The following is a 26,786-nucleotide window of genomic DNA, read 5'->3' on the forward strand; positions in this document are numbered from 1 at the left end:
GACAAAGGGTGACATTCCCGTTGGTGCTACATGGTATAATGGAGCGGCAGAATCAACAATTGACTACATGTGGACTTCATCTTCAATGTTGCAAAAAATAAAAAGGTTCAGAATTATTGAACATGAAGACAGCAATCATAAAATATTGGAAGCATCCCTATTGCCGATAAAAAGAAAAGGAATAACAACAGCTAACTCCGGATCACATAAACTGTCACTGAATCCAGCAGGAAATCGGCTGCGTCTTACCATCAAAGATATTACGAACTTAAGCGAAAACATTATAGCTTTGAAGAAACATCTTGAATACGAATCCTTGCTCGTAGTGTAGGTGACAAAAAAAAACGGCCTAAAACAAGACGCGATGATACCTAAGTATCAGTATAGCATTGAATTAGTGGCAAGAAAGAAACAACTTAGGCAAGAAATAAGACAGTTAAAAAAATCAAATCAAAAAGCCTACGATCTTAATGTAATAGCCCAGGCCAAATATCATTATAAATCCTGGCTCAGAGAATTTAAATTTAGGAGACTGCAAGAACAAGGTGAGCTAATGTTAAGGTCTCTAGGGAATGCAACAACAAGAGATACATGGAAGATCATTAACGATTGCTCCCTAAATCAACAACAGAGGCTGACTGCTGGGGTTGCAGAAAATGACTGGAGTTTACATTACACTCAAGTATTCAAAGCTTATGAAGATGATGTGACTCAGTGTGAAGAGGATATAAAGACTCCTTGGTCGGGAAGGATGGAGATAAAAGATCTTAGAGACACAATCAAAAACTAAAAAATTCTACGGCGGCCGGCCCGAACGGCTTAACCAATATACATTTGAAAAAAGACCCAAAAAAATGGGCAGCACTAATCCACAACATATTGAACCAGATAGTAGTGCAAAAGAAAATACCAGGAGTTTGGAATAATAGTATTACAGTTCCAATATACAAAAAATATACAAAAAAGGGAACCAGGATGAGCCAAAGAACTACGACAATTGACAAGCTGGGCAGAAAACAACAACATAATTGACCCCAGACAAACAGGGTTTACTAAAAGAACAAGCACAGACCTAAATCTTTTCATACTAAACATAGTGAAAACAATTGCACACAAAAATCGAATAGAGAAGTACATCTTGCAATTATAAATCTTAGTCAGGCATTTGACACGGTACATAGAAGAAAATTATGGGACAAATTGGAAAAGTGGAAGTGCCCAAAAAATCTTCTAAACCCGATAAGAGCCTTACATCAAAACACAACAACACAAATACGGCTTGACAACAAAGGAACGCTGTCTCGAGACGTGGCTATAAAAAAAGGAGTAAAACAAGGATGCCCGTTGGCAGCTACCCTTTTTAAGTTATATATAGCCGACCTCCCGATAATAACAACGAAAATACGGCACTTCCCTCCAAAACTGAACAAGAAAGAAGTACCAATTATATGATTGATTGATTGAATGATATTTTATTTCTATCGCGCTCGTACACAAGTGTTTCAGTGCACGAAAATGCTATGCCGACGACATAGTACTATTGGACGAGACAAGAATCGGTTTACAGAGGCTATTAACCAATTTGCAGGTTTACATGACATCTAATCACCTGGTGATCAACAGTGAGAAATCAAAGATCGTCACAATTGAAGGAAGTAAGAAACTTTCAATAAAAAAATTTAAATGGCAAATTGGAGGAGAACAATCGGATAAAGTCTCAGAGATTCGCTATCTTGGTATCAGGTTTAACAGTTCTAGCATTGAAAGCAAATGGGAAGAAGAGCTTCAGTCAAAGGTAAAGATGTTATGCTCACAGGATAGTATCATAAACGGAAGATTTGGCAAATGTTTTACTCTCAGAAAGTGGTGCCGTTGCTAACGTACGGAAGTGAGGCAGGTATGAACCTAAGTTATAAAATCTGGCCAAAATTAGAAAGTTCATACTTAAACTGCCAAAAACAATAGTTGCAATAAGAGTGGAATTATGCCTTGAGTCCATGGAAGCAAAGATTAAATGGAACTCTCTGTCTTCTGAGGAAAATCAGCAAAGAAAAACCCGCACAAGGGTATACTGGTGAAAAATGGCAAAGGAAAAAGCACAGAGCTCCTAAACATCTGGAAAAAGGAGTGGGTAGAAATGCTGGCAGAGTTGGACTCATTTATCAAAGAACTAACTTCTTATCCAAACAAAGTGAAGGAGAAACTTCTTAGGCTTGACTGGATTGCGACAAGAGAAACAAAAATGGCTCTCAAAAATAGTGCAAACATGGCATACGAATATCGGAAAAGAAATGAAATGCCCGCATACTTACTACTTACATAAATTCCCCTCAGTTTCAACAGAGAAAGATTGATGAAAATTAGGCTGGATGTGTATCCAAACAAGGAGTACATGAACCGGACTGGTAAAAGAGGGATTACAAACAGAACCTGTAGAGGGTGCAAAAAACCAAATCAAATGGAAACAACATTTCATCTACTATTAGAATGCAGTGTAGAAGAAAATGCGAGACTAAATCTGCTGAGGACATATTTGGAGCTAGAAGGTGGAAAAAGTACCAAGGAATGTTGGGACTACTTTTTGCAGGGACATAACCACAAATTCACATGTCAGCGGATAAACCTCTTAGAAAAGACTCTCCAGAAGATCAAGTCCATCGTGACTTTAACCGCTAATGATGAATCGATTATCTGAATGGGGATGTAGTAAAATAATGGTGTTTTTGTGGTTTTGTGCAAGAGATGGGGTTTTTAACATAAGGAATGTGATACAAGATTTCAAATGTGAAACAAAATGTCACAATAAATAAAAAAATAAATTAAAAAAACAATATAATTACCACAACAGATGAAAGATAAGATAACAAAATATGTAAAAATGGAAGCAATATGTATGAAAATGGATTTTCAAATGCATTATATTTTAAATGGTTATGCTCTGTTCTGTTTTTTAAAAAGTTTATAATAAACTTAATGTAAAATAAAAAATAAAAAATAATCAAAATCTCTTCTTCCTGAACTTTGCTGACTGTTCATCCTGTCTAACACTCATCCCCCTCTGTTCTTGCCAAGCACATGTCTCTATGGCCCTCTGACTTTCGCTCTTCTCCTCCATTCACAAACCTCCACTAAGGGTGTCTCATCTTTTTGGCATATTTCATTACTAACATAGGTTGTTCATAGTCCTCTGGTTCCTTATCATTGTCATCTTTCCCCCTCACACCGTTACATTGCCTACCTCCCTTCATTCAGCTTGGTAGTATCAGCAGGCTGCCTTATACCAAGACCATATGCTCAAGTTCAAGCCTTTATTTAGTGAAATATATACAAACGTGGGAAAGCTTTAAGAAAAATTGTAACTTCTTTAAACCAAAAGATATCAGAGTTGATCTTTCCTCAATCATAATTGAGCCTCTCCATCTCTGGAAGGTCCCACAATGTCTTCCATGGTCATCCCGGCTCTCGCCTCCACGTCCAGCTTCTTGTGGTTCTTCAAATGTCCTTTCCACTTCCTCTATAGTTTCAAAAAGGGGTTTCCTCACCCCCTTTCAATATGCTGGTTTGTTGCAGGCTCTACGGCAGGGCTCTGCAACCTATGGCTCTCCAGATGTTTTCGACTACGGCTCCCATGATCCATGATGAGCTGACTTCTGAGCGTTATAGTCCAAATACTTGGAGAGTGAAAGGTTGCAGATAACTGCTCTCGGGTTTCCCAAACTCTTCTTCTCTTGGCTGATTATCTGTGAGCTTTTTAGGGTCCTATACCCTAAGACTAACTCTAAGGTGTATTGTTGGAAGCAGAGGGGTCAGCAGAAGTAGACAGCAGGGACAGTTGCAGAGGTACACCTCTAGGCTTTTCCTGCATGGGGGGGCTTCTGTTTTCTCCTGTTGTCTGTCTGATCCTGTTGTATCTATCCTGGCTGACCCTTGTTCCTCCTCCCGTCTTCTGGCCCTGCCTAGGGCCAACCTGGCCTGCTGGAACAATCCTGTTATAACTGCGCAACGGCTCTCCTCCTTTGCCTCACTCTTTCTCTCACTGCCTGTTACCACCTTTTCTTACTCTGTACCCCCTTCACCTCCAAAGTCACCACCTCCTCCTTTTCTTTGTCAGCTTCACCACCCAATGCAACCACCTTCTCCACTATACCATCTTCAGCACCTGATGCTACAACTTCTTGTGCCTCTTTATAACCATTACTTCCTGATGTCACCGCCTTCTATATCCCTGTACCACCTTCACCACCCGATGTTATCACCTCCTTTCTCTGTACCACCTTCACCACCCGATGTTACCACCTCCTTTCTCAGTACCACCTTCCCCGCCTGATGTTGCGTCAATGCTCTCTCTGCCTCCTGATGTTGCCATCTCCACTCCACTTTTCTTATGTTACCACCCCTATCCTTCTCACCAGATTCTTCTCCATGTGATTTCTTCTCTAACCTCCACTGTTACTCGTGCTCCTTCCACCCTTCTCACTTGCCCATCCACATCCAAACTACATCCACTGGCTCCAAAAGCCCACAGCACTGGCTGGTGTCTCTGGATTCTCCTCCCTCCTCTGGTTCTGGCTCTGGGAGAGTGGCTGCACCTTTTTCCTGAATTTGGGACAGCATAGGGATTAGCTGTTGCTTCTGATTTCACCAAGCATTACTTTTGGCTTAGTGGATGCACTAAGCCTTCATTTGGCCTGTCCACCATCTTAGATTCCAATCTTACCACCCTCCAACACTCTGATGCTGTCTGTGCAGGACCCAGAGCTCCGGTTTCCCCTGTGTGTGAACTGTATGCTGGAGAAATGTTTGGCAGGCTTTTAGACCTGTATTTTCTCGAGGCAATGCCCTGCCGAGATGCAAAGAAATGGTAACTTTGTATCACATGTGGTTAGATCTGCATTAGGAAAGCTATAAACTTAAAACATCATATCAAGTGTGGGTCTCCAGTGTTCACAAAGCGTTGTGGTGATGCTTTAAAGTGACTTCCCTGAAATCGCGTATTGGACTGTAATAGTATGAGGACAAATTCTACTACTGGTGTGTAAATTAAATTGTCACTGGGTAAAGTAAAGCTTTTGTTTTTTTCTTTCTGGGGCTTTGGGTCTATCTACGGAGGTCTACAGTGATCCTCTGGCTCCCTGTTTTGGAGAAGGTCCATAGAAAGGGGTGTCGTGACTGTCTCCTCCCATGCAGCGCAATCCATGGAAAGGTGGCCACGGGGTCCTCCCATACTTCCTCCACATCTATTACCCACTGGCTCTGGGAGGCACCTGGCCCCCTCAGGCACCCATTTGGTTTGCAGAGCCATGAAGGGGAGCTTGTCACATATCTCCACCTCTGCCCAATGGCCTTTACTTATTTGAAGGGCTCGGTCAGGCAATGAAGGTGGTTGGGAACTCTGATGCAAGGAAGTTATAGGATGACTACATAATTCACAGTGGTTTGCCAAGTAAGCAACCACATCCTTCTCCAAGTTGGAGGACTCCTTCATTTGGTTTATCTTCAACGAATAGTCAAATCGGGACAGGTCCTTTCCTGAAATCTCCTCCTCTGGAAGCATTACTAACTCTTTCTTGTCTGTGTCCTCTGGGACAAAGTAACCAATGCCCATGGACTTTGAGGGTGGTAGACTTTAACAGAAGTGTACAAAGTGGCCCATGTACCCATATGCATAGCATTGGATGGTGGAGCTGTCTTTTTGACATCATTGTCATTCCTGGACTTCTACGATGTGGATGGTAGAGTTGTTCTCCGGATGTCAATGTTGTTCCAGAGTTATGATGGTGGATTCAGTGCGACCATGACCATGGGGCTGGTGTTAAGTGTTGGCCAGGGTCCACCAACAAACCTTAGGCATCCTCCAGCAAGTATAGGTCTTGGCTTCTATGCTGGTGGTCCTGGTCCAGTGAGTTCCCTCTGCTGTACCCAGTGGTGGTCATCTGAATAGCTTTCTATCAGGTGGGTTTATGGAGTTGTCCAACCAGTCTCTGCAGGGGAATGAGTAGGGAGCCAATGAATTGTTCAATGGCCAGTCCGTCTTTGATCTTCTGAGCTGTCCCACCCTTTTCCACCAGAAAGCAGATTCTATTGGACATTTGCCTAGGTGTCTCTTGATTTTGTGCATTGAACTCCATCAAGGGTTTCTGGTGGTACTTGAGAGCCCTCCAAAGTTTCTCTAGAGTGCCATAATTCAGAGTGTCGCAGTCAGTCTGGTCATCAATATTCAGCACCTGGTAGGCTGCCTGCAGTGCTCCATAATGAATCAAGCGATATAATGGGGCCAGCTGGTCTTCCCTCATCAGGGGGCCTCTGATGTAAGTTAAACAATGTTAAAGACTGCCCCAGGACCCTCTCCTTCCACGAGCCTCTGCGGAAGGACACTGGTGGTACTGGCTTTTCACTCTGTAATTGCCCCAGGTGGATCAGTTGTGCCATCACCAATATATTAGTGTTTTTCCTTCAGTAGAGTGCCCTTTTGGTAAATTGACTCCTACATCATCATGCGTCTTGGGGATCCTTCAAAGCCAAAAGCCTTCTTGCGTAGTTGGTATGGTTGGACTTGGGTTATGGTTGATCCCTACAGCTCCCACTCTAAGTTACTGTCCAAATCCCCTGGGTCTACAGGTGGTCAGAGTCTTCATCATCACTGGGTTGGTTAGGTATATGGGACACACACATCAGAACTGAAGGAAACACAAAAGAATCATGACATGTCAATAAATAGGGTAATATATTTCCTACCTATGTAGTGTGTCCCCATGCTTGGATTTCAAATTAACCGCTCCCTCTACAAATCTACTAGGGTGGTGCACAACTCCCAACAGTGGATGTTAGGGTCTTGGAGTGTCTGTTTTACTGGTAATCATTGGGGGAGGGAAAAGAAATGTCCAGGGTACGAGGGTAAGGGCCCCTGTTTTAAGGGTTAAACCTTGACTTTGGTGTACTGGATTCACTTACTAATCTAAGTCTTCTTGATCCCACCCCTGACACTGGGCTGAGATGAAGAAGCATGCCAAGACTATATGCTCAAGTTCAAATCTTTACTTACGAAAATATTTACAAATATGGGCCAACTTAAAAATTCTCTCTCTGCTAGCACAACCTGCCACCTCTTGGTATCAACTCCTCCAATGCAATTGTCTGTCTGCCACCTCATGTTACCACCTACACTCAACTCCATCATCCTGATTGTAACATCTCCTTTCTTCTCACCAGCTTCTTATCCCCATCTACTGCTCTGCGTTCCCATCCTCCTCTGTTTTTCCAGCTGCTGGTCCTTCCAAACTTCTCTCTTCACCAACAGTCTTCAAACTCCAGCCTCCTGCTCCAATAGCCTATATAAACACCAATTGGCTAGGGTCTCTGGCTTTATAGTGTTCTCCCTCTTCCCCCTGGCTTGGGCTATGTGAGAGTGGCTGCAACTGGGACCTGTAATGTTATGTTTTTGGTTTCACTTTGGGCTTGGTAGGGGCAGATCAAGCCGTCATTCCTTTCTGTTCACCATCTTGGATTTCACTGTCACCTTCCTGCCACTCTCCTGCCTTAAATGCATGGTTGAGAAGACACACACTTGCAGCATTATATCAAGCGTGTGTCTCTGGAGTTCATGGAGAATCACACTGGAGCATTGAAGGGACTGCCCTGAAACTGCGGGTTGGACCGCAACATTATCAGGTCAAATTTGACTACTAGCTTTAGAATAAAAATCACGTTAGATAAACTGAATCTTGTCTTTTTACTTCCAGTGGCTTTCGGATAGGCCTTCCTCTTCTCTAAGTTGAAGAGGGGTCCATAGAAAGGGGTGCTGCGACTGTCCCCTGCCATCTGGTGTGAGCCAAAGGAAGGCGACCAGCGGGTGCCCCCCCTATCGCCCCAGACTCCATCATACACTGGCTTAGACATAGGACTTAATCGCAGGAGCCACTCCAAATCACTTCAGAGCCCACCCCTTTTGTTGCAAACATATCTACTATGCCTTCTGCTATCTTCCCTAAATGCTCCACTATTGCCTTTCTGGTTAATTGTTCCAGATCAGTCAAAAGTCCATAAAAAAACAATTGCTTAAATGTAATCCTCACCTTCCTATCACTGACTCCTAAATCAATTGTTGCCGATGTCTTTTTCTGATCCACTACATTGGAAATATTATGTGTTCATGAGAGTGAATACCCTAAGGAAAGAGAAAGTGAGAGTGATTGGTTAGTGAGGGGCCTTGAACCAGACCAGTAAAAGAAGGGGGTTGTAGAGACCAGGGTAATTCCAGAGTGCCAAGTTGAACCATGCGAGATTGTAGAGGAGTGTGTAGGCACTGGATGGCTGTATTATGCCAGGGAGAGGGATGGATAGCCTAGTATTAGGTTCGAAGTGGAAGGTCCCGAAAAAGAATGCTGAGAGAAGTGGGTGGATGAGTGTAGGGCTATTGCTCTCTGTCAATCCCCACCCGGGCAAACCAACATTTCTTGCATGTACCAAACTAGGAAAGCTACCTGACAGCAGCCTAACAGTGAATCTCTAGCATTCTAGCAACCTTAAGAGGCAGCACTCAGAGCAGCCTCAGAAACATCTCTATGACGAGAACCATGGTTCTGTGGCTTGGAAAACTCTTCAGTCCATAAAAATTATCATAGGACCAGGAATCCGTTCCCTCAGAGCCCCGGCAGCAGAAGAGATGCCCTTCCTGAGGAGGGAAGACTTTGTGGACACTTTTGCTTTGGGACACTGAGAAGACTTTGGCCCTCATTCCGAGTACGGCGGTAAGAATGGCATTAATTTCACCAGGCAGAATTACCGTTACCACCATGGTGTCCGGTGGTATGTCCGCAAAATCATAAGCATGCGGCCGCGCGCACCACACATCAGTGGTAACGTTATTTCAACCGGCAGAATTAACACTGAAAAAGACAACTCCAACGGCTATTCAGTGAAAAATTGGCAGAATTACCATTACTGGTGTACTTCCGGCATTAATTCAGCTCGTTAATTACAGGCGGCGGAATTAACACCAGCAGAACCACCGTCATCACCGGAACCGGAAGCATGGCAGTGGCCATCTTTAAAAACACAGTCCATTCAAGATCTACTGGAAAGGAGTGCCACACACCCCAGAAGAAAGCCAAACCATGTAGGGGGGCAAAGGCAAGGGGATGGTTCCTGACCGGAAACAAAGGTGTATGGATCAGGAGCTCACTGTTCTTGTGGAGCAGGTGGTGGCCCATGCAGAGGAGCTGTATGGGTCACAACACTGCAAAACGAGCCAGCATCCCAAGAACACCATCTGGGCGGAGATCAGGGACAAGGAGGTGGCTGTTGCACATGTCCCATGGGACAGTGAGGACGTGCGGAAGAGGTGGAACGACTTCAAGACACGAGTCTGCACCCTCATCACCAACCACAGTCGGGAGACAGCTGCCACAGGTGGAGGTACGCTGGATCCACTGTAGCTGACCCTGTGGGAGGAGATGGTGAGCAGCATCCTCCACATGTTGGGACTGGAGGGTGTGGGTTCGGCAGAGGTCAGAACCAGCAGCCAGGAAGACTTCAGTGAGTACATGAGTGAATGATGAGCGGTTACCAGACATTTGGTTGAAAAAAAAGGTCGACAGGACAAATGGTCGACACCATTTGGTCGAAAGCCAAATGGTCGAATTTTTTTTTTTTGATTTTTCACTTTTTTTTTTTTTTTGAAAACCTTTTTTTACCTAAACGAAAACCTAAAATATATATATATAAATAAATAAAGAAATTCAACCATTTGGCTTTCGACCAAATGGTGTCGACCATTTGTCCTGTCAACCTTTTTCTTTCGACCAAATGACTGGACACCATGATGAGCCCATTGCACTGAAACTCCAATAGCATGTTGATATACACACACTTCCATGCATCCAGGAGGGAGCAACCTAAACAATGCACAAGCCATCAATGTGATACTGCAGGTCAGCACATCATGATGCATGGAAGGCGTGAACCCCCTGAAACACCCACCAAGTAAGATGACAAGGGTATGATGTAGGACACAACTACAATGCCACAGCAAGTAACAAGAACAGTCAACAATTTGCATGTCAAATCACCACTACCGACGCAACGAGAAGGTCCTTTAACCTCTGCCGCTCACGTGACATAAGTTCTGTCAAGTGAGGCGGAAGTAGAGTCACACAAATTTCGTTGTGGGACACGGAGAGCTTTGACTACCGCTCTACGCTCACAGCCAGATGCGGACATGGACCCGTGGTTGCCTGGCCCATGAAGTAACTACTCCTCGCTTTCCTTTACATAGGGGCCCAATGAGAAACTGGCCTCTATCTCTATTGGGGGCATGCATATTGCCCCATGACTAAGAAGTATGCAAACCCCCTGCCAAGGATCCACAGCTATGAAGCTTGTCCACGGCAGAGGGGCTTGCAATGCAAGAAATGGCACCCATTTAGGATCGCCCTAATAAGACACTGTCTTTCTCTTCCTCCATTTTTGATAGCAATCTCTTGGTTTGGATCACAGTGCTCGACAGCCATGCAGAGCAAATGCACTGCCAATTACACCAGTATGCACAGGGACACCCTCAAAAAGGTCAGTGCGCCCACATGTTTTTATGCCTTTTTTGTTTGTTGTTCCCCCCCCCCTCGACTGCCCCCTTGGGCCTAAATATGGGAGCAAGTAAAAACTTCCAAAGAGGAGACTAATCAAATTGTGAGATTGACATGGTGTATCCTTACTCCCGAGACAATATGGAGATTTCCATTATTACTTGTTATGTGACTAAGAGACAATAGAACAACGGGTTGTTCACCCGTCTCTGTTGGTGATCCATACAGAACTAATAATGGCAACAACTGACCATCTCTTTTGATCCAATGTGGTAGTACTACCAGCAGTTTTGAATTTATGTACAACATGGAATAGTGTGTTTTTCATAGCCAATTGATTTGAAGTTATCAGCCCAGAGGTAACTATGGTGTATTTTCTTTTTGCCCATAGGTTCCCTCCTAGACTGATCCAGCCCTATGGCACCAACGACTAGGTGGTAAAGTATACATACTCCCATCTGTCGTAGCTTTGTTCCTTCAACGTGGTCAGTACTTTCTTGACTGAACCAGTTGACCGAAATTGAAGACTGTCCTGATGAAAGTGGCTTCACTTACACTCTTGCCACTGAAACCAGTCGACGGTGGTTGCTACACACAAGAGGCATAAGTTTTGCCTACCTTGTAGTTTGAGCATACCTTTTATTCTAAATCCCACACCCCGCCAAACAACATTATTGACTGACGGAGAGTGGAACTTTAGTGTCTTCTTGTTGAATATTTATTTTTTAACATTGTTTTTGTGTCATGTGTATTCTTAAAACCTCAGTTCCCCAGGGTCAACTAGACAATCTGTAGGTTAATGAAATATGAAACACCCTACTAGATGTCTATGCCCCTGACTCCTGGCGCACTGTTTTAAAACTATTTTTTATCTTCCATACATGCATACACATAGTGGAAGAGAGTGGTGAAGGACCAACAAGGCTGAAAGCATTACAACATCTAGAAGTTGTTAGTTTATCTCTTATTCTATCTCTGTTAGATAAGTGGCACATCATCGCGACCTAGTTCAGGCTTGGGGTTGAGGTAGGGATAGACACTCGCTCTATCCATTCTGTCCCTCGTCACAGCCTTGTTTCTCCTTCTTGGAAACTGAACATTGGTCCTCACCACTTAGGTTTTAGTATCTGGATCCTAACTGGCTATAACGCAATCACGAGACAGTTGGTTTTTGCCTATTTTACGTGTTAAAATGTGTATAAAGTAAGGGCAATACCCTGTTAACTTTACCTTTTGCCCCTCCCCCTTGTTTGGTCAATGCAACAGATCACCCAGGAGCAATTCAGACACTTGCAGGCAATGTGTGATGCCGTTCTGTGTGCTTCCAAGTGGGTGTCCACTTACCTTGACCATTTGTGCCAGCGTGCTGCTGAATCAAGTGCCAGTAACACCTAAATCAGCCAGAGGGTGAAGGAGCTGGCTGAGCAAATCTTGGCCACACATGAGGCCAGGGCCAACAAACATGACCATGCAGCACTTCCAGGGGACACTGATGCTGCTAGTTCTGTGTCGGCCACCCCTACTGAGGGATCAGTGCAAAGTACAGCGCCAAGGCGCTCTCAGTAGTTTTCAAGAGCAGCCTTAAAACCATTCTCTTTAGCTAACCTCTCTTTGAACCTGACTATCTGAAAAACGACCACCTGCATGACTAAAACTGGGTGATGTTTTTTGTTTTGTCTGTCTTTGTTTTAGCGCTTCTGTGCCCACAGGCTTTTGTTACAGCGCTATAGAAATAAAATAAATACAAAATTACAAGTCATGCTCTCACGCCCACAGAAAAAGAGGACAAGAGGAAGAGGTAGTGGACCCTTACATGGGACAGACTGAAGACCGTGGGGTTATGGGGAGGGGGATGGTGTTGAGCATGAGGGTGTGGGGAGGGTGATGCTGCTGGGTATGTGGGTGTTTATATATGGATTAAATCACTGTTGAGGCCAGTCAATGTTTCCAATGGTTATTCAGTGGAAGTCATGTATGTGCATTCAGTGAAAGATCACTGTGAGAGATGCATAGTTGTGGAATTAAAAATAGTTGTCCATGAGGTTCTGGCAGACAATGCATCCTTCTCTCACCACCCCACATATGTACTGATGTCCCTTTTGTCATCTGCAGCGTCTTTGTCATCAGAGCCGTGGGAATAGTCCTCAATTTGTATTTGTATTTATTAGTTTATATAGCGCGTTACGCCAGTCAATCAGAGGCATTTCAATGATCAGTCGTATGCACATGTTGTGCAGCATTGCGCATATCATGATGATGTTTCTAACTTTCACAGGGCTGTACTTGAGTGCACCACCTGTCCGGTGGAATCTTACCTTTAGCAGTCTGATTGTGTGCTCAATGCATGTCTTGGTCTTCCTGTGTGCCTCATTATAGGCTATCTCTTGCGGTGTACCAGGGTTCCTCACAGGTGTCATCAACCAGAGTAACGGCAGATAGCCTCAGTCACCTACAACAAATAGGATGTACAGTGTTACACAGGACCGTTTGCCTGTTGACGTACATATATATTGTCCTATTGAGCAGGTGGCCTTTGTGTGCTCATCTGTGCATGTTGATGACGCACTGTGCATCAATTGGGGTGAAGGGGCATTGGCCTAAAGAGTGCACGTGCAGTCATTCACGGTGTGTCCAGCATCATTCCTCAAGTTTTATTCTACGTGCTGACATCACCCCTGAAGTTGACACTGTGGCGATGTCGCTAGGCCATGTACTGCTGTATGCCATAAACCTGGCTTCCCTGGCTTCTTTAATCCAAGAAGCCAGGGAATGGCTCTTTGGATTCAACAGGGCCCATGCTTGATGTGAATAATTGTTTGTCTGCTTCCAAGCATGCAGGGATGTCCATCAGAATTACCTCAGCTCACTATGTGGACTGCGGTAAGTAGGTCATGGGTCATACCCTTTTCATTGTATTCTTGATAATGCATTATGGGACTTGCAGTATCCTCACATTTTTTCTCATTCCCGTCTACATGTGTGTCTATGTGCCATGTTGTTGTCAAATTGACTACTTACCCACAAGCCAGGTATGCTGTCCTCTGTATGTGTTCATGTAAGCTGCAAGGGTGCTGTTCCTCAGTATCTTGGTGTCATGTGTGGCACCTGTGAATCAGGCGCAACAGTGGCTGATGATGATATCAGCATCACGTGTCAATTGGATGTTCATGGAATTATACTGTTTCCTGTTCTGATATGCCTGTTCCAGTGTGTGCAATCCAGTGCCGCAATGATATTGGGGAACTGGGCAACGGCGTCTAAACGTGCTTTAGCTGCGTGCACCAGCGCCTGGGTGGTGGAGAGGGAGATGTGCTGATGGGCCTGCCTCATGAGCACATCCAGGATTTGCTCCAGCACTTTTGAAAATGTTGGCTGGGACATCCCATGCAGCGTCCCAACAGTGTGCTGGAATCTACCCATGGCACCGAAGTGTAGGATGAACACCAGCTTCACCAGGGGTGGGGGGCAGTTCTGATGATGATGGTGCTCTGAAGATCAACCTCGATCAGGGTCAGCAGGTCTGCAATGGCGTGCCGGTCCAAGCAATAGCGTGTGACTAATTGGTCGTCAGTCAGTGTCCATGCGGATGCACGGACACGTGGTATGGGTCGCCTCCGCTGCACACATCGCCTGTTGCTCTGTGTTGCCTGTCTCCTTCCCTGCTGAGGCTTTACAAGCTGCTGTAGCTCAATGAATAGTAGCAGGTTTTGGATCCCATAGTTCACGTCTGGCTGTGTCTGCATCTTGCTTGGATGTGTGTTTGGGTCAGGCGTGGGCCTTTATGTAATCCTCTTGAGTGGATTGGGTGCACCTGTGACTTGATTTCCATCACCTGTATGCATTTACCTCCACCTTTTAGGTGAAGGTAGCTGCACTGTTTTTTGGGGTGGCATTAACGCTAAATTGTGTCAGTATTTCTGTATTATTTTCACTTGTAGTGCGTTGGAAATACCATTTTGGTTTCTGGCACTAATTCTGCCAGCAGAATTAGTCCAGGTGCTAATTCCGCCAGATCTCTGCAGTAATTCTGCCGGAGGTAATTCTGCTGGTGCTAATTCTGCCAGCGGAATTAGTGGCAATTTTCTGGAAGGCGTAATTCAGCAGAGTGGTAAAAGAGGCGGTAATTCCGTTACTGCCACTTTTTCTACTTACAGCCAAACTCTTAATGAAGCCCTTTGAGCTTTTCATTTGCACTTGCCACCTGAGTATGTGATTTTTTGGACAGAGCACCTTGTCGACGAATACCTTTGAAGTAAGAGCGAGAGTCCCTGTTCCCTTGAGCACATTCTTGGGAACCCCTCAGGCCCTGACCTTACATTATACCCTGACACCTGGAGCTACCATCCATAGAGATGCATTGTTATTTTGAGTATTTTATTAATTAAAACCATTGAAAGGTATACATTGTGCCTTGTCTCAGTCTTGAAGCATGTTGACATTCGCACTAGTGTCCTGGTTCCCTATCACAGCACTTGCCCCTTACACGTAGCATTGTATTATATATTTAATGCCATTATGCTGTTCCCCTCGATCCTTTTTGTTGCTCTTATCTGACCGGAAGGTGTCCAAAGCATGTGGAGATCAGGCTAACTTCTGCTTCCCTTTGCTTTGGGGTGCCCAACAGCAATTGTGCTCGTGGTTGGCTCCTTAGAAAGAAAACAAATAATTCCAATGGACATATTTCTAAGTGGGTCATGCTGCAGTTTAGTCCAACACTAGCTACTTGCATGAAAGTGGAATTCATGTACAGGAGCGGTACTCTCACCAAAGTAAACAAATAGATAAAAAACAAAATTAGACTGGATTTTACTGCCAGGTGCATGGATTTCTTCCAGATAATAGCTCCCAAACAATGTAATCAAAAGCACTGAAAACAAAAAAGGATGATATGGCCAGGGTGAAAACTGCATATCATTGTTCCCCTCTCATACACAAGACGCCCCAAATAATGTCCAGGTGAAGTGGACCTTCAAGCCCAAGGCGAAGGGAGGCAAGTGTTACGGAGCGTAATATTGTTGTGCGAATGCGCGAGCCTCGTTCCGGCTCGTGCATGCGGGTTTGAATAAATGAGGACCGGACATGGCATTCGCCGCCGGTACCCCATCCAGAGCAGACCTGTCCGTGTATACTTATACTGTGTGCTTGTGTACTGTGTGGGGCGGCCTGGGGGCACCGATGAGCAGCTAACATTGGCGACGAGGAAGTGCTGCGTGTGTGTGTGCGAGATCCTCAAAAGGCTTCTACACGTCGGATGAGGCGTTCCAACACGCTCTGCAGCTCCGAATCATACACGGCAAGTTGGTGGCCATCTTAGCTCTTCAAACACAATGGTTGCGGCCCGAAAGGGTGCTCGTGCGCCATTCGTGTACTTCAAGACTGCAATTTTTGGAACTTTCACAGTTGTCGGATACCCGATGACCATGTTTCTTGAGCTTTTAAGGTGTTTTGAACACCCCAACGTGAACAGCTAACTCAACAAGGCTGTGATTCTTCATATCAGGGGGAGAGTTCCAAAAGAGACAACATTGCTAAGATGGGCAGCAGGTGGCCTGGACATAAGGATTCTTGCCTCACAAAGTATGTTTCTCTTGTCAATGATTTCTGATATTTAGGACAGTGGGTGGGGATCCTCGAAGGGATCCACAGAGCGTGGGGGAAGGCCCGTCTCATTTTGTGGAAATTCATTTCTAAATCGCAATGAGAAAGCCATCATTGGGCGACTGTCAGTGCCCTCTGAGATGGGAGATAGTGTCACGTTTCTGTATTTGGAAGAGTGAGGAAGGGAATGTGCAAAAAAAATGAGAAGACACAGCTAGGATCAGATGAAGGGAGGGTGTGAAGAGGAGGGGTCATTTAAGAAATCAGGCAAAGGTCTGTGGGATTAGAATGGGAGCAAATACAAAAAATCGCTGCACCATTGCGACAAATGCTCTGAGCATATTTATTGGCAGAAACTGTGGCTATTCAGTATCCGCAGTACTGACCATATATACAGCTAAAATCAGAGCCACATTACTATACGCTATAATCACCTGGGGACATAACATTATCAAGCTGGTGGAACGGTTTGAAGTTCGATTGTTACGCAAATTATTCCGTTTACCAGTTACTGTAAGCGCAGAATACATCTACTTAGAATTTGACCTAATGGGAATGTCACATGTTTTTATAAGTCACTGTGCTAAATTTTGAAAAACTAAAACGGCTGAATGTTGACATCATAATTGTCCCATATGTTATTGCTATACTGAGCCTGGATGGACCTGCTCCATTTGGAATAATGGGCAAACTGATAAAAATCCACTCACAGTGGATTGGTTCACTGCCCTTACAATGTAATCCTAGCATCATGAGCATAAAAACAAAACTCAAAGGTAAAATGAAAGAAATCTGTTACGAACAACAATTAATCTTGCCACTAAATCCCATAGTGCATCGTACTGTCAAGAGCGAATGCTAAGAACAAGAATAACAAAATACATTAATGCGTACCCAAGTCCGCAAACGTTTAGAATATATCTCCTACTGAAATTTAATAAATCAGTGGCACTCGATACTCTAGGTGCACGATTGGGATTATCCTATACAAAGCGTATGTGTCGATTATGTGGAAATAATTCAACTGAGACATTACATCATCTATTAATTATTTGTGAAAGCTTGGATGCTGTTTGTTATAAACACATGAAGTCATATAACAATTGCTATGATCCCAGCAAAATAGAAGATATATGGCCTCAATTTCTGTGTGGCGATGATCTGAATCTGATATATTTTATGACAATGTTCTACAAACAGATCGTACTGATTTTAAACTGTCTTGAGTGACTACTGTAGTGTGTATATATATATGAATTGTGAGTAATGTCTTTGATTTTGATCCAACCTGTTTTTAATCCTTGGGCTATATGTATTGATGAATTGTTGTGGTTATACAAAGCATTTGTTTTGCTATATGTATAAATAAAAACCTTATTATTATTATAAAAAGAGTAAAGAAGGTACTTGGGAGATGGCAGCAAGAGCATAAGACAATAAGTCATAGAAGGAGCTGCATTCTGTCGCTCTGTGCCATTGTGCTCTCCTCTCTTGTTCCAGGATCGCCCTTGTTAAATTGGTCTTTTTTCTTGTAGAAACCTGGGACGTCAATGTCGGTCCACCTGACAGATGAGACTGCGGGGGACACGCCAGTGAGAGACACTGACTCCAAGCTGGCAGTAATCAGGGCCATACAGGGTAAGTGCTTTAGCCTAAACAATGAAGTATTTGCGATAATATGTGCATGCATGTTATTACAGACCACTATATAATTAATCAAATCAGACATTAATGTGGCGGATCAAATGACTCTGTCCCTGTATGTAATTGCGCAATGTAAGGGTGAGGAGATAGGCGACAGACACAGGAGTGGTACGTTTGTTGGCATAAACTTGTATTAAATAGAACGCAAAGAAAAACCCTATCTGTACGTACAACTAAGCAACTAAGAGAAGTTTCCCCGCCTCAAACAAAACTAAGGATGGTGTCAGAATGTCCGCCAGAAGAAAAATAGTCCACTGTCCTGTGTCCCAAAATCTATTTCTGTCCTTTACACTTCAAAACAAAACGATATAACTTGTTCCACTCTGACTCCAAAAAGGTGGCTCTTCACTTCTTGCAGTTTTTAGGCAGTTCAGTTTGTGACTGTTGGGGAATATCCCTCCTCCCCTGGCTGTCACTAGGCCTTTTTATATAGTTCGTAGGCAACTCTTCACAGTTCCAAAAACATGGGGAAACATATTCCCCTTCCCCAAGCATTTCTTAGACTCTTTTCCTATATTCCCAATGATGTCTGTAGTTTTGCCAGAGGATATATTCCTCTTCATCCTGGTCTTCTCTTGACTTTTTCCAGAGTTTTTCTCTCACTCCCCTGATCTTCTCTGCCAGTGATGTGGGTCCCAGGCCCCTTTCTCAGGCTTATAATGTCTCTCGCTTGGGCCCGGTTCACTTTCCTGCCAGTCATTGTTTTGCATATACAATTCTTCATTTCTTTTAACACTCGGGACCCAGACCCCTTTCTCAAGGTTTTAATGGGCTTCATTATGAGCTTGGTGGTTAGGAAATAACTGTGCCGGTAGCAACTTACCAGCATGCTTTCCAGACCGGTAAACTAAGAGTCTGTGTCATGATGCCTACCCACGGGGACCCAGACCAAGTCCAGCAACCCCAGAAGCAGGCATCAAGTTACCCCAAGCAAGCCCAACAACCCCTGCTAGGGGCTATTAGGGTGCAGTCCTGGCACCTATGGCGCCAGGCTCATATGGAGAGTCAGTCCTGGCACCTATGGCGCCAGGCTCATAGATTAAAACTTACCTGATGCAGACCATGCTGCAAACTTACCTGATGCAGACCATGCTGCAAGAGCTCCAAGCCAAAAGAGGCTTGGAAGGGACTATTTTACCAAGGGACTATTTTTTTACTCGGGTGGGGCTGGGGAGGAATATTTACCTGGGACTACTTTGGAGGCTATTTAAACCACACCCGAAGAGCAGCACATGCTTCGCGTTATTCTGCATCCAGCAGCGTAACGCTCACCGTGCCTGCAAGTCTGGATCCAGTCTTCTGCCACGCCCGCCTCGAGTTTGGAGCTCCTAGAAAAAGGGAGAAAGAAGGAGAAAAGGTTAGAACAAGAGCAATACCTTTGATCCTTACCTGAATTCCTGATCCATCGTGCCTTCCAGCTGGAAGAAAGAAGTTATTTTATGCGCGTCGCCTCGCCTGCTGCAGCGCCGCCCTGAACTCACCGGACTTCGCAGCATCTTCACATTCCACCGCATCCTCCTGCATATTCCAGCCGCACTCGGGCACCTAAGGAGAAGACAAGAACAGCAAGGTGAGCCAAGGGAATACACAGAGGAATACCCCCCATAGACTTACCTGATTTTACCACTGGGGGTACTATTCCTCTTCATGGGTCGGCGCAGCTTCCACTGCATCCTAGCCGAACCCCGGCCCCCAAAGGGGAATCAAAAGGACAGCAAGGTGAAACAAAGGGACTAACAAGGGGAACCCTCCTTACCACAAAAGACTTACCTGATCTTACCGCCGGAGGCATTATTCCCCGAGACTTCATACTTTCTCTCAGCGCCTGAATAAGGGAGAAAGCAACAGGTTACATATGGACATTATTTTATCGAACTGTGTTGGATAATACAAATCCTTACCAGAATATTACCGGTTGCCACGAGGAACTCTTCAGTAGGGTCAAGCTTCAACCTGCAAGGAATCGGACAAGAGTGAAATTCAGGCATTTGAACTCTTACGAACTACATACTTAGGGCATCTTGCCGGGAATATCGGAGTCAATATTGTCCTGGAACTCACCAATTCCTTTGAGCCAGTGAAGCAACTGGTTATCTACGCGCCCCTGTGCTCAATGCGGAACGGAGAGCTCATCTTTTCAAATCATCAGGTGAGACTATAAGAGGGGACATCCAAGGAGATCAGTGGGGAGAACAGCGGGGTAGGGGGATTACGCTCAACTCCACGGGTGGTTAATTCCCTTTCTCCATTTGCAGAAGAATATTCCTACGGGCCAAGCAAAGGAAGCTAGGTGGGCCATTCCAGTCCGCATCTCGGCCCTACGCGTCACTTTGGTGGAGCCCGCAGCAGTCCATCCAGATCAACGCCTCTGTGGGAGCCAGGTGAGCGGAACAGTACGCGAAGCCTACCTACAAATTCCCACCCGGGCGGTATGGATACCTCAGAGACTGACCAATTTGCCCAATTACTAGGGGAACTGAGGGCTGAAGTACATTCCACCCGTCAAGAAACCAATGCCCTTAGGAGAGAACTGATTTTGTCAAAGGAGCGAACTGATGACCTTGCTAGGCAACTATTGCAAAGCCAGGCTACACAAGCACCCCTACCTGGTTCCGGGGGAAATCCAGCTCCTGTGTTATCGAGTAACCCTGTGCAAATAAACCTACCTAGAAATATTCCATTAGCTCCACCCGAACGCTTTGCTGGAGATCCCAAAAGGTTCGCCGTGTTTATGAAACAATGCCGCTTTCACTTTTTATGCAGACCTGGAGCCTTCCCAAACGATCAAGCCAAGGTAGCCTTTGTATTGTCATATCTCAGCGGCAGTGCAGCTGATTGGTCAATTCCACTAGTTACTCAGGATGACCCAATTCTTCGGGATTTTCAGGGCTTTCAAACGAGCATGGAAAGACTATTTGCCCGGCACTCCCAAGGACAGGCCCTGGATAACAAACTTTTATCCCTACGACAGGGTAACCAGGACCTTCTATTTTACATCGCAACCTTTAATAGGTTGATAGTGGAAACTGGATGGCCTGAGGTAAAACGAATCACGTTTTTTCATCGAGGGCTTCGAGGAGAACTCAAGGATGTCTTGGCTCAAGTCGTGAACCCACCTCAAGACTGTGCTGAATATATAGACTTAGTGGTCCAGTTAGATCACAGACTTCAGAACAGAAAGGCTGATCGAGCCAAGTTTGAGAACAGGGTGTTGGTCAAAACCCACACTAACCCCAAAGGAGAACATGCTTCAGAACTCATGCAAATAGGAGGGGTTAAAGGACCCTTAACCCAGAAGGAAAGAGAAAGGAGATGGCAAATGCAATTGTGTCTATATTGTGGAACTTCTGGGCATTTTCTACAGGATTGCCCTGTAAAACCACCCAAGAAGGTGGTAGGAGCTGCTGATAAAAGCCATATGGAGTCAGACTCGGGAAACGACCACGCCCGACAAGCGTGGAGGTCCGCTTGCCGAGCTTGAAGAAGGATACTCAGACCTCGCATTTCATCATACCAATGGTCCTCGTAGATCCAGGGCAGCCATGGATCTACGAGGACCATCTTCTCATGGGTAGCCTGCATGTTTCTGTCTCTCGGCGCCTGGATGCCTACAGGCTTTGGCACGGTATAAGATAAAATAACATAACATAACATAACAGCCATCGCGTATGCACGCATTAAGGGCATACATTGATAGCGGGGCCATTGGAAACTATGTGGACTACGAATTGGCTTCCAGGATGAATCTGCCTCTCTGCCGAAAAACCACCTCAGATGTCATCACCACAGTCGATGGAACTGAAATTGCCTCTGGGCCTGTAACTCATTCCACCGCAGAGATGACATTATTGGGCCCGGATGGGCATCGAGAGGCTATTGTGTTTGATCTAATCAAGGCCCCACAGTTCCAAATAATACTGGGGATACCTTGGTTGGAAACACATAATCCTTGTATTGATTGGCGAGAGAAGAGAATAACCTTCCCGGATTGTGCGCAAACCTGTTACCCAAAGAAAAATATGAGCGCAGGCCTGGCCACAGTAACCACAGCAGTCATGCAACTACCTCTTGAATACCAAGAATTCCAGGATGTCTTCCAAAAAGAACAGGCAAAGACCTTACCTCCTCACAGATCGTACGATTGCCAAATCGATCTCATATCCGGTGCACAACCCCCTTGTAGCAGGATCTATGCCCTTACAGAACCTGAGAACCTTCACCTACGACAATACTTAGACCAGTACCTTGCCAATGGATTTATTCGCCCATCTAAGTCCCCTGCATCTTCAGCTTTGTTCTTCGTGCCCAAAAAGGAAGGTGACCTCGGAACATGCATAGACTACAGCGCATTGAACCAGATAACTGTTAAGAACCGATACCCATTGCCACTGATCCCTGAACTACTCGACCAAGTGAAGGACGCTTGCATATACACTAAATTAGATCTCCGGGGGGCATACCATCTGGTACGTTTAAAAGAGGGCGACAAATGGAAGACTGCTTTCCGCACTAAGTATGGGTTATTCGAATACCAGGTGATGCCTTTCGGGTTGCGCAATGCACCTGCAGCCTTCCAATACTTCATGAACGATGTCCTTCGTGAACTCATTGACGTTTGTGTTGTCGTATATATCGATGATATTCTAGTATACTCCTCTTCAGAATCTGACCATGTGAAGCACGTCCGAGAAGTCCTTGAGAAATTGCGCCAGCACAAACTATATGCAAAACTGGAAAAATGCGTTTTCATGCCACAGAAGTTGAATTCCTTGGGTTTATCCTGACCCCAAAGGGAGTCCGAATGTACTCACGAAAGGTGGACGCAATCCTTAAGTGGCCATCACCAAGTTCAGTTAAAGGAGTACAACGTATGCACGGCTTTGCCAATTTCTACCGCAGATTCATCCCGGATTTTTCACATGTTGTACATCCCATCACAGCACTATTGCGAAAAAATAAACACTTTATGTGGACTGACGAAGCTGAAAATGCCTTCCAAGAGCTGAAAGCGAAATTCACGTCTGCACCTGTATTAAAGCACCCGCGCCCTGAACTTCCATACATAGTGGAAATTGATGCATCCAGTCTAGCCATGGGAGCTGTCCTGTCTCAAAAGGACCCTGAAACTGACCAGCTTCACCCAGTAGCGTTTTGGTCCAGAAAGTTCTTGGCACCTGAGTTAAACTATGCAGTTACCGATAAGGAGTTATTAGCCATTAAATCTGCCTTCAAGGCTTGGCGGCACTATCTTCTCGCTGCCAGGCATACCATTACTGTGATCACCGATCACCGGAACTTACAGTATTTAAAAGCAGCCAAGGCCCAATCGTCACGTCAACTCCGATGGGCATTGTTCTTTGCCGAGTTCGATTTCGTGATAACCTATCGAGCAGGTTGTAAGAATGGCAAAGCAGACGCCTTATCCCAAATAGGGATGGGAGAGGCAGAAGTGAACCCTGAACCAGTACCTATAATTCCCGAACAAAGGATTCTTGGCATGACTACTCTACAGACTCTAGAGGACATTCAGGTAAAGATCCAGCAACTCTTTGATTCTACAGCCTTGCGGGACTGGGTAAAGGAAGGCCCAGACTACTCTGTCACCAATGATCTGCCTTATTACCAAGGACGGCTATTTCTGCCACACAAGGAACTACAAGAGCTAGTCATTTCCTGTTATCATGTTACCCTAATGGAGAGACACCCAGGTATTGCAAAAACTGAAGCTAAAATTAAAAGACAATTCTGGTGGCCCACCTGGTGAAAGGATATTAAATCATTTGTGATGTCTTGTGGCATTTGCGCCCAAAACAAAAGTCAAAAGAAAAAAACAGCTGGACTCTTACAACCTATAGACATTCCGCCTACACCATGGCACACCTTATCGTTAGACTTTATTACTGATCTACCCCCATGCAATGGATTTAACACCATTCTAGTTATTGTGGATCTTTTTTCCAAGATGGCCCACTTTATTCCTTCAAAGGGATTACCTTCTGCTTCAACCCTGGCCAAGGAGTTCCTTGAAAACATTGTTCGCATACACGGATTTCCGTCTGTATTGGTCTCTGACCGGGGCAGTCAATTCATTTCACATTTTTGGAACAAATGCTGTCAATTGGCGCAAATCGATGTGAGGTTATCGACCAGTCACCACCCCCAGACCGATGGTCAAACGGAGAGGACCAACCAGACTCTTGAACAATACCTGCGTTGTATGTTACATCAGACGGAGAGTAATTGGAAAGACATTCTTTGGATCGCCGAATATGCATACAATAATTCAGTACACTCTGGAACTGGAAAAAGCCCCTTTTATACCTTATCTGGGCACCATCCTCGAACCTCAGACCTTGACTCACCCCAACACTTAGAAATGCCCGCAGTGGACGATCTGCAAGCTACGATTACACAAGCCTTTAAGGAAGCAACTACACATTTAAAACAGGCGAAAGAAAAATACAAGAAAGATGCTGATCGGCATAGAAGTGATTCTCCACAATACCAAATAGGGGACCAAGTATGGTTAGCCACAAAACATATACCTCTAAAGGGAACACGGACCTTTAAACCCAGATATTTGGGACCTTACTCTATTAAGGCCATTATCAACACAGTGGCTGCCAAGTTGGATTTACCTGCTAATATGCAAATTCATCCTGTCTTTCATGTGTCACTTTTGAAGCCAGTACAACCAGGGACAAGACTAACCAAGCCACCAGACCCCATCCTCGTAGACGGAGAACCCGAATTTAAAGTTAAGAACATCCTGGACTCCAAGCTGATAAAGTCAAAACTTTTTTATTTCATCGACTGGAAAGGTTACGGACCACAGGAAAGGTCATGGGAACCTAGTGACCATGTTCATGCACCCCAATTGGTGAAAAAATTCCACCGAAATTTCCCAGACAAACCGAAACCACAGGGAAGAACGACTTTAGGAGGGGCTTTGGGGGGGAGTGCTGTCATGATGCCTACCCCCGGGGACCCAGACCAAGTCCAGCAACCCCGGAAGCAGGCATCAAGTTACCCCAAGCAAGCCCAACAACCCCTGCTAGGGGCTATTTGGGTGCAGTCCTGGCGCCTATGGTGCCAGGCTCATATGGAGAGTCAGTCCTGGCACCATAGGCACCAGGCTCATAGATTAAAACTTGCCTGATGCAGACCATGTTGCAAACTTACCTGATGCAGACCATGCTGCAAGAGCTCCAAGCCAAAAGAGGCTTGTAAGGGACTATTTTACCAAGGGACTATTTTTTTACTCGGGTGGGGCTGGGGAGGAATACTTACCTGGGACTACTTTGGAGGCTATTTAAACCACGCCCGAAGAGCAGCACACGCTTCGCGTTATTCTGCATCCAGCAGCGTAACACTCACTGTGCCTCATTACGACCCAGGCGGTAAGTTACCGCCTGGGTCGTACCTTTACCACCATGGCGTAAACTATGTTTACGCCATGGTGGTTGGCGGACTTACCGCCCCATTCCGAGGTTGGCGGGCGGTAAGTCCCCAATCCCCATTTACCCTTCCCCATTCCCATTTTTGCCCCATAGGGCATAATGGGAGTGGGGAAGGCGTTAATTACGCCACCGTAAATTACGGTGGCGTAATTAACATCAAGGTCCCTTAGCGCCATGGAATTTAACACCTGCTAAAAGCAGGTGTTAAAACCTCCATGGCGCTAAGGGACCTCGGAATCAGGCGGTAAGGGTCGGCGCTGTTTACGCCGCCGTAAACCCCTTACCGCCTGAGTCGTAATGAGGCCCACTGTGCCTGCAAGTCTGGATCCAGTCTTCTGCCACGCCCGCCTCGAGTTTGGAGCTCCTAGAAAAAGGGAGAAAGAAGGAGAAAAGGTTAGAACAAGAGCAATACCTTTGATCCTTACCTGAATTTCGATCCATTGTGCCTTTGAGCTGAAAGAAAGAATTTATTTTATGCGCGTCGCCTCGCCTGCTGCAGCGCCGCGCTAAATTCACCGGCCTTCGCAGCATCTTCACATTCCACCACATCCTCCTTCATACTTTCTCTCAGCGCCTGAATAAGGGAGAAAGCAACAGGTTACATATGGACATTATTTTATCGAACTGTGTTGGATAATACAAATCCTTACCAGAATATTACCGGTTGCCATGAGGAACTCTTCAGTAGGGTCAAACTGCAACCTGCAAGGAATCGGACAAGAGTGAAAGTCAGGCATTTGAACTCTTACGAACTACATACTTATGGCGTCTTGCCGGGAATATCAGAGTCAATATTGTCCTGGAACTCACCAATTCCTTCGAGCCAGTGAAGCAACTGGTTATCTACGCGCCCCTGCGCTCAATGCAGGATGGAGAGCTCATCTTTTCAAATCATCAGGTGAGACTATAAGAGGGGACATCCAAGGTGATCAGTGGGGAGAAAAGCGGGGTGGGGGGATTACGCTCAACTCCACGGGTGGTTAATTCCCTTTCTGCATTTGCAGAAGAATATTCCTACGGGCCAAGCAAACGAAGCTAGGTGGGCCAGTCCAGTCTGTCATCTCGGCCCTACGCGTCACGTTGGTGGAGTCTGCAGCAGTCCAGTCGAGATCGACGCCTCTGTGGGAGCCAGGTGAGCGTAACAATCTGCCAGTAGGGGCACGGAACTCCCAGCAGGCCTGACCTGCCGTGAGTTCAGGGCACTACTGATAGTGTTTTCACTGAAGCACCGTCATCGTTACCAACGGTTGTGACCCCATTGGGGATTTACCATTACTGCTGCCTGCCATAATATTCCAGTGGCACCGGGAAGTCAGGAAGCGGAAACAGTGTTACAGGGTTGCTGGTAAGCCACTGCCTACCGGTGGGTTGTACCGGCAACCCCGTAACAAGGGCCAATGGGCCTCATTAGAAGTCCAGCGGTAACCCTGTCGGTGCTACCGCT

The 26,786-nt window shown here is 45.4% G+C and overlaps 1 protein-coding gene across 8 annotated transcripts in view; it reads left to right on the forward strand.

The window, feature by feature from the left end:
- RPGRIP1 (RPGR interacting protein 1) overlaps window positions 1–26,786 on the forward strand; it is a 638,645-nt gene that overhangs the window by 65,776 nt on the left and 546,083 nt on the right. For all 8 annotated transcript variants that reach the window (XM_069633891.1, XM_069633894.1, XM_069633896.1 and 5 more), the window contains one exon: window positions 17,714–17,816. In XM_069633891.1, coding sequence (XP_069489992.1) covers window positions 17,729–17,816 — 88 coding nt within the window. In that variant the 5' untranslated portion in view covers window positions 17,714–17,728. The remainder of the gene's footprint in view (window positions 1–17,713; window positions 17,817–26,786) is intronic.

Source organism: Ambystoma mexicanum, chromosome 13 (assembly GCF_040938575.1).
Source record: "Ambystoma mexicanum isolate Mex_15411 chromosome 13, UKY_AmexF1_1, whole genome shotgun sequence".
NCBI classification, from domain to species: Eukaryota; Metazoa; Chordata; class Amphibia; order Caudata; family Ambystomatidae; genus Ambystoma; species Ambystoma mexicanum.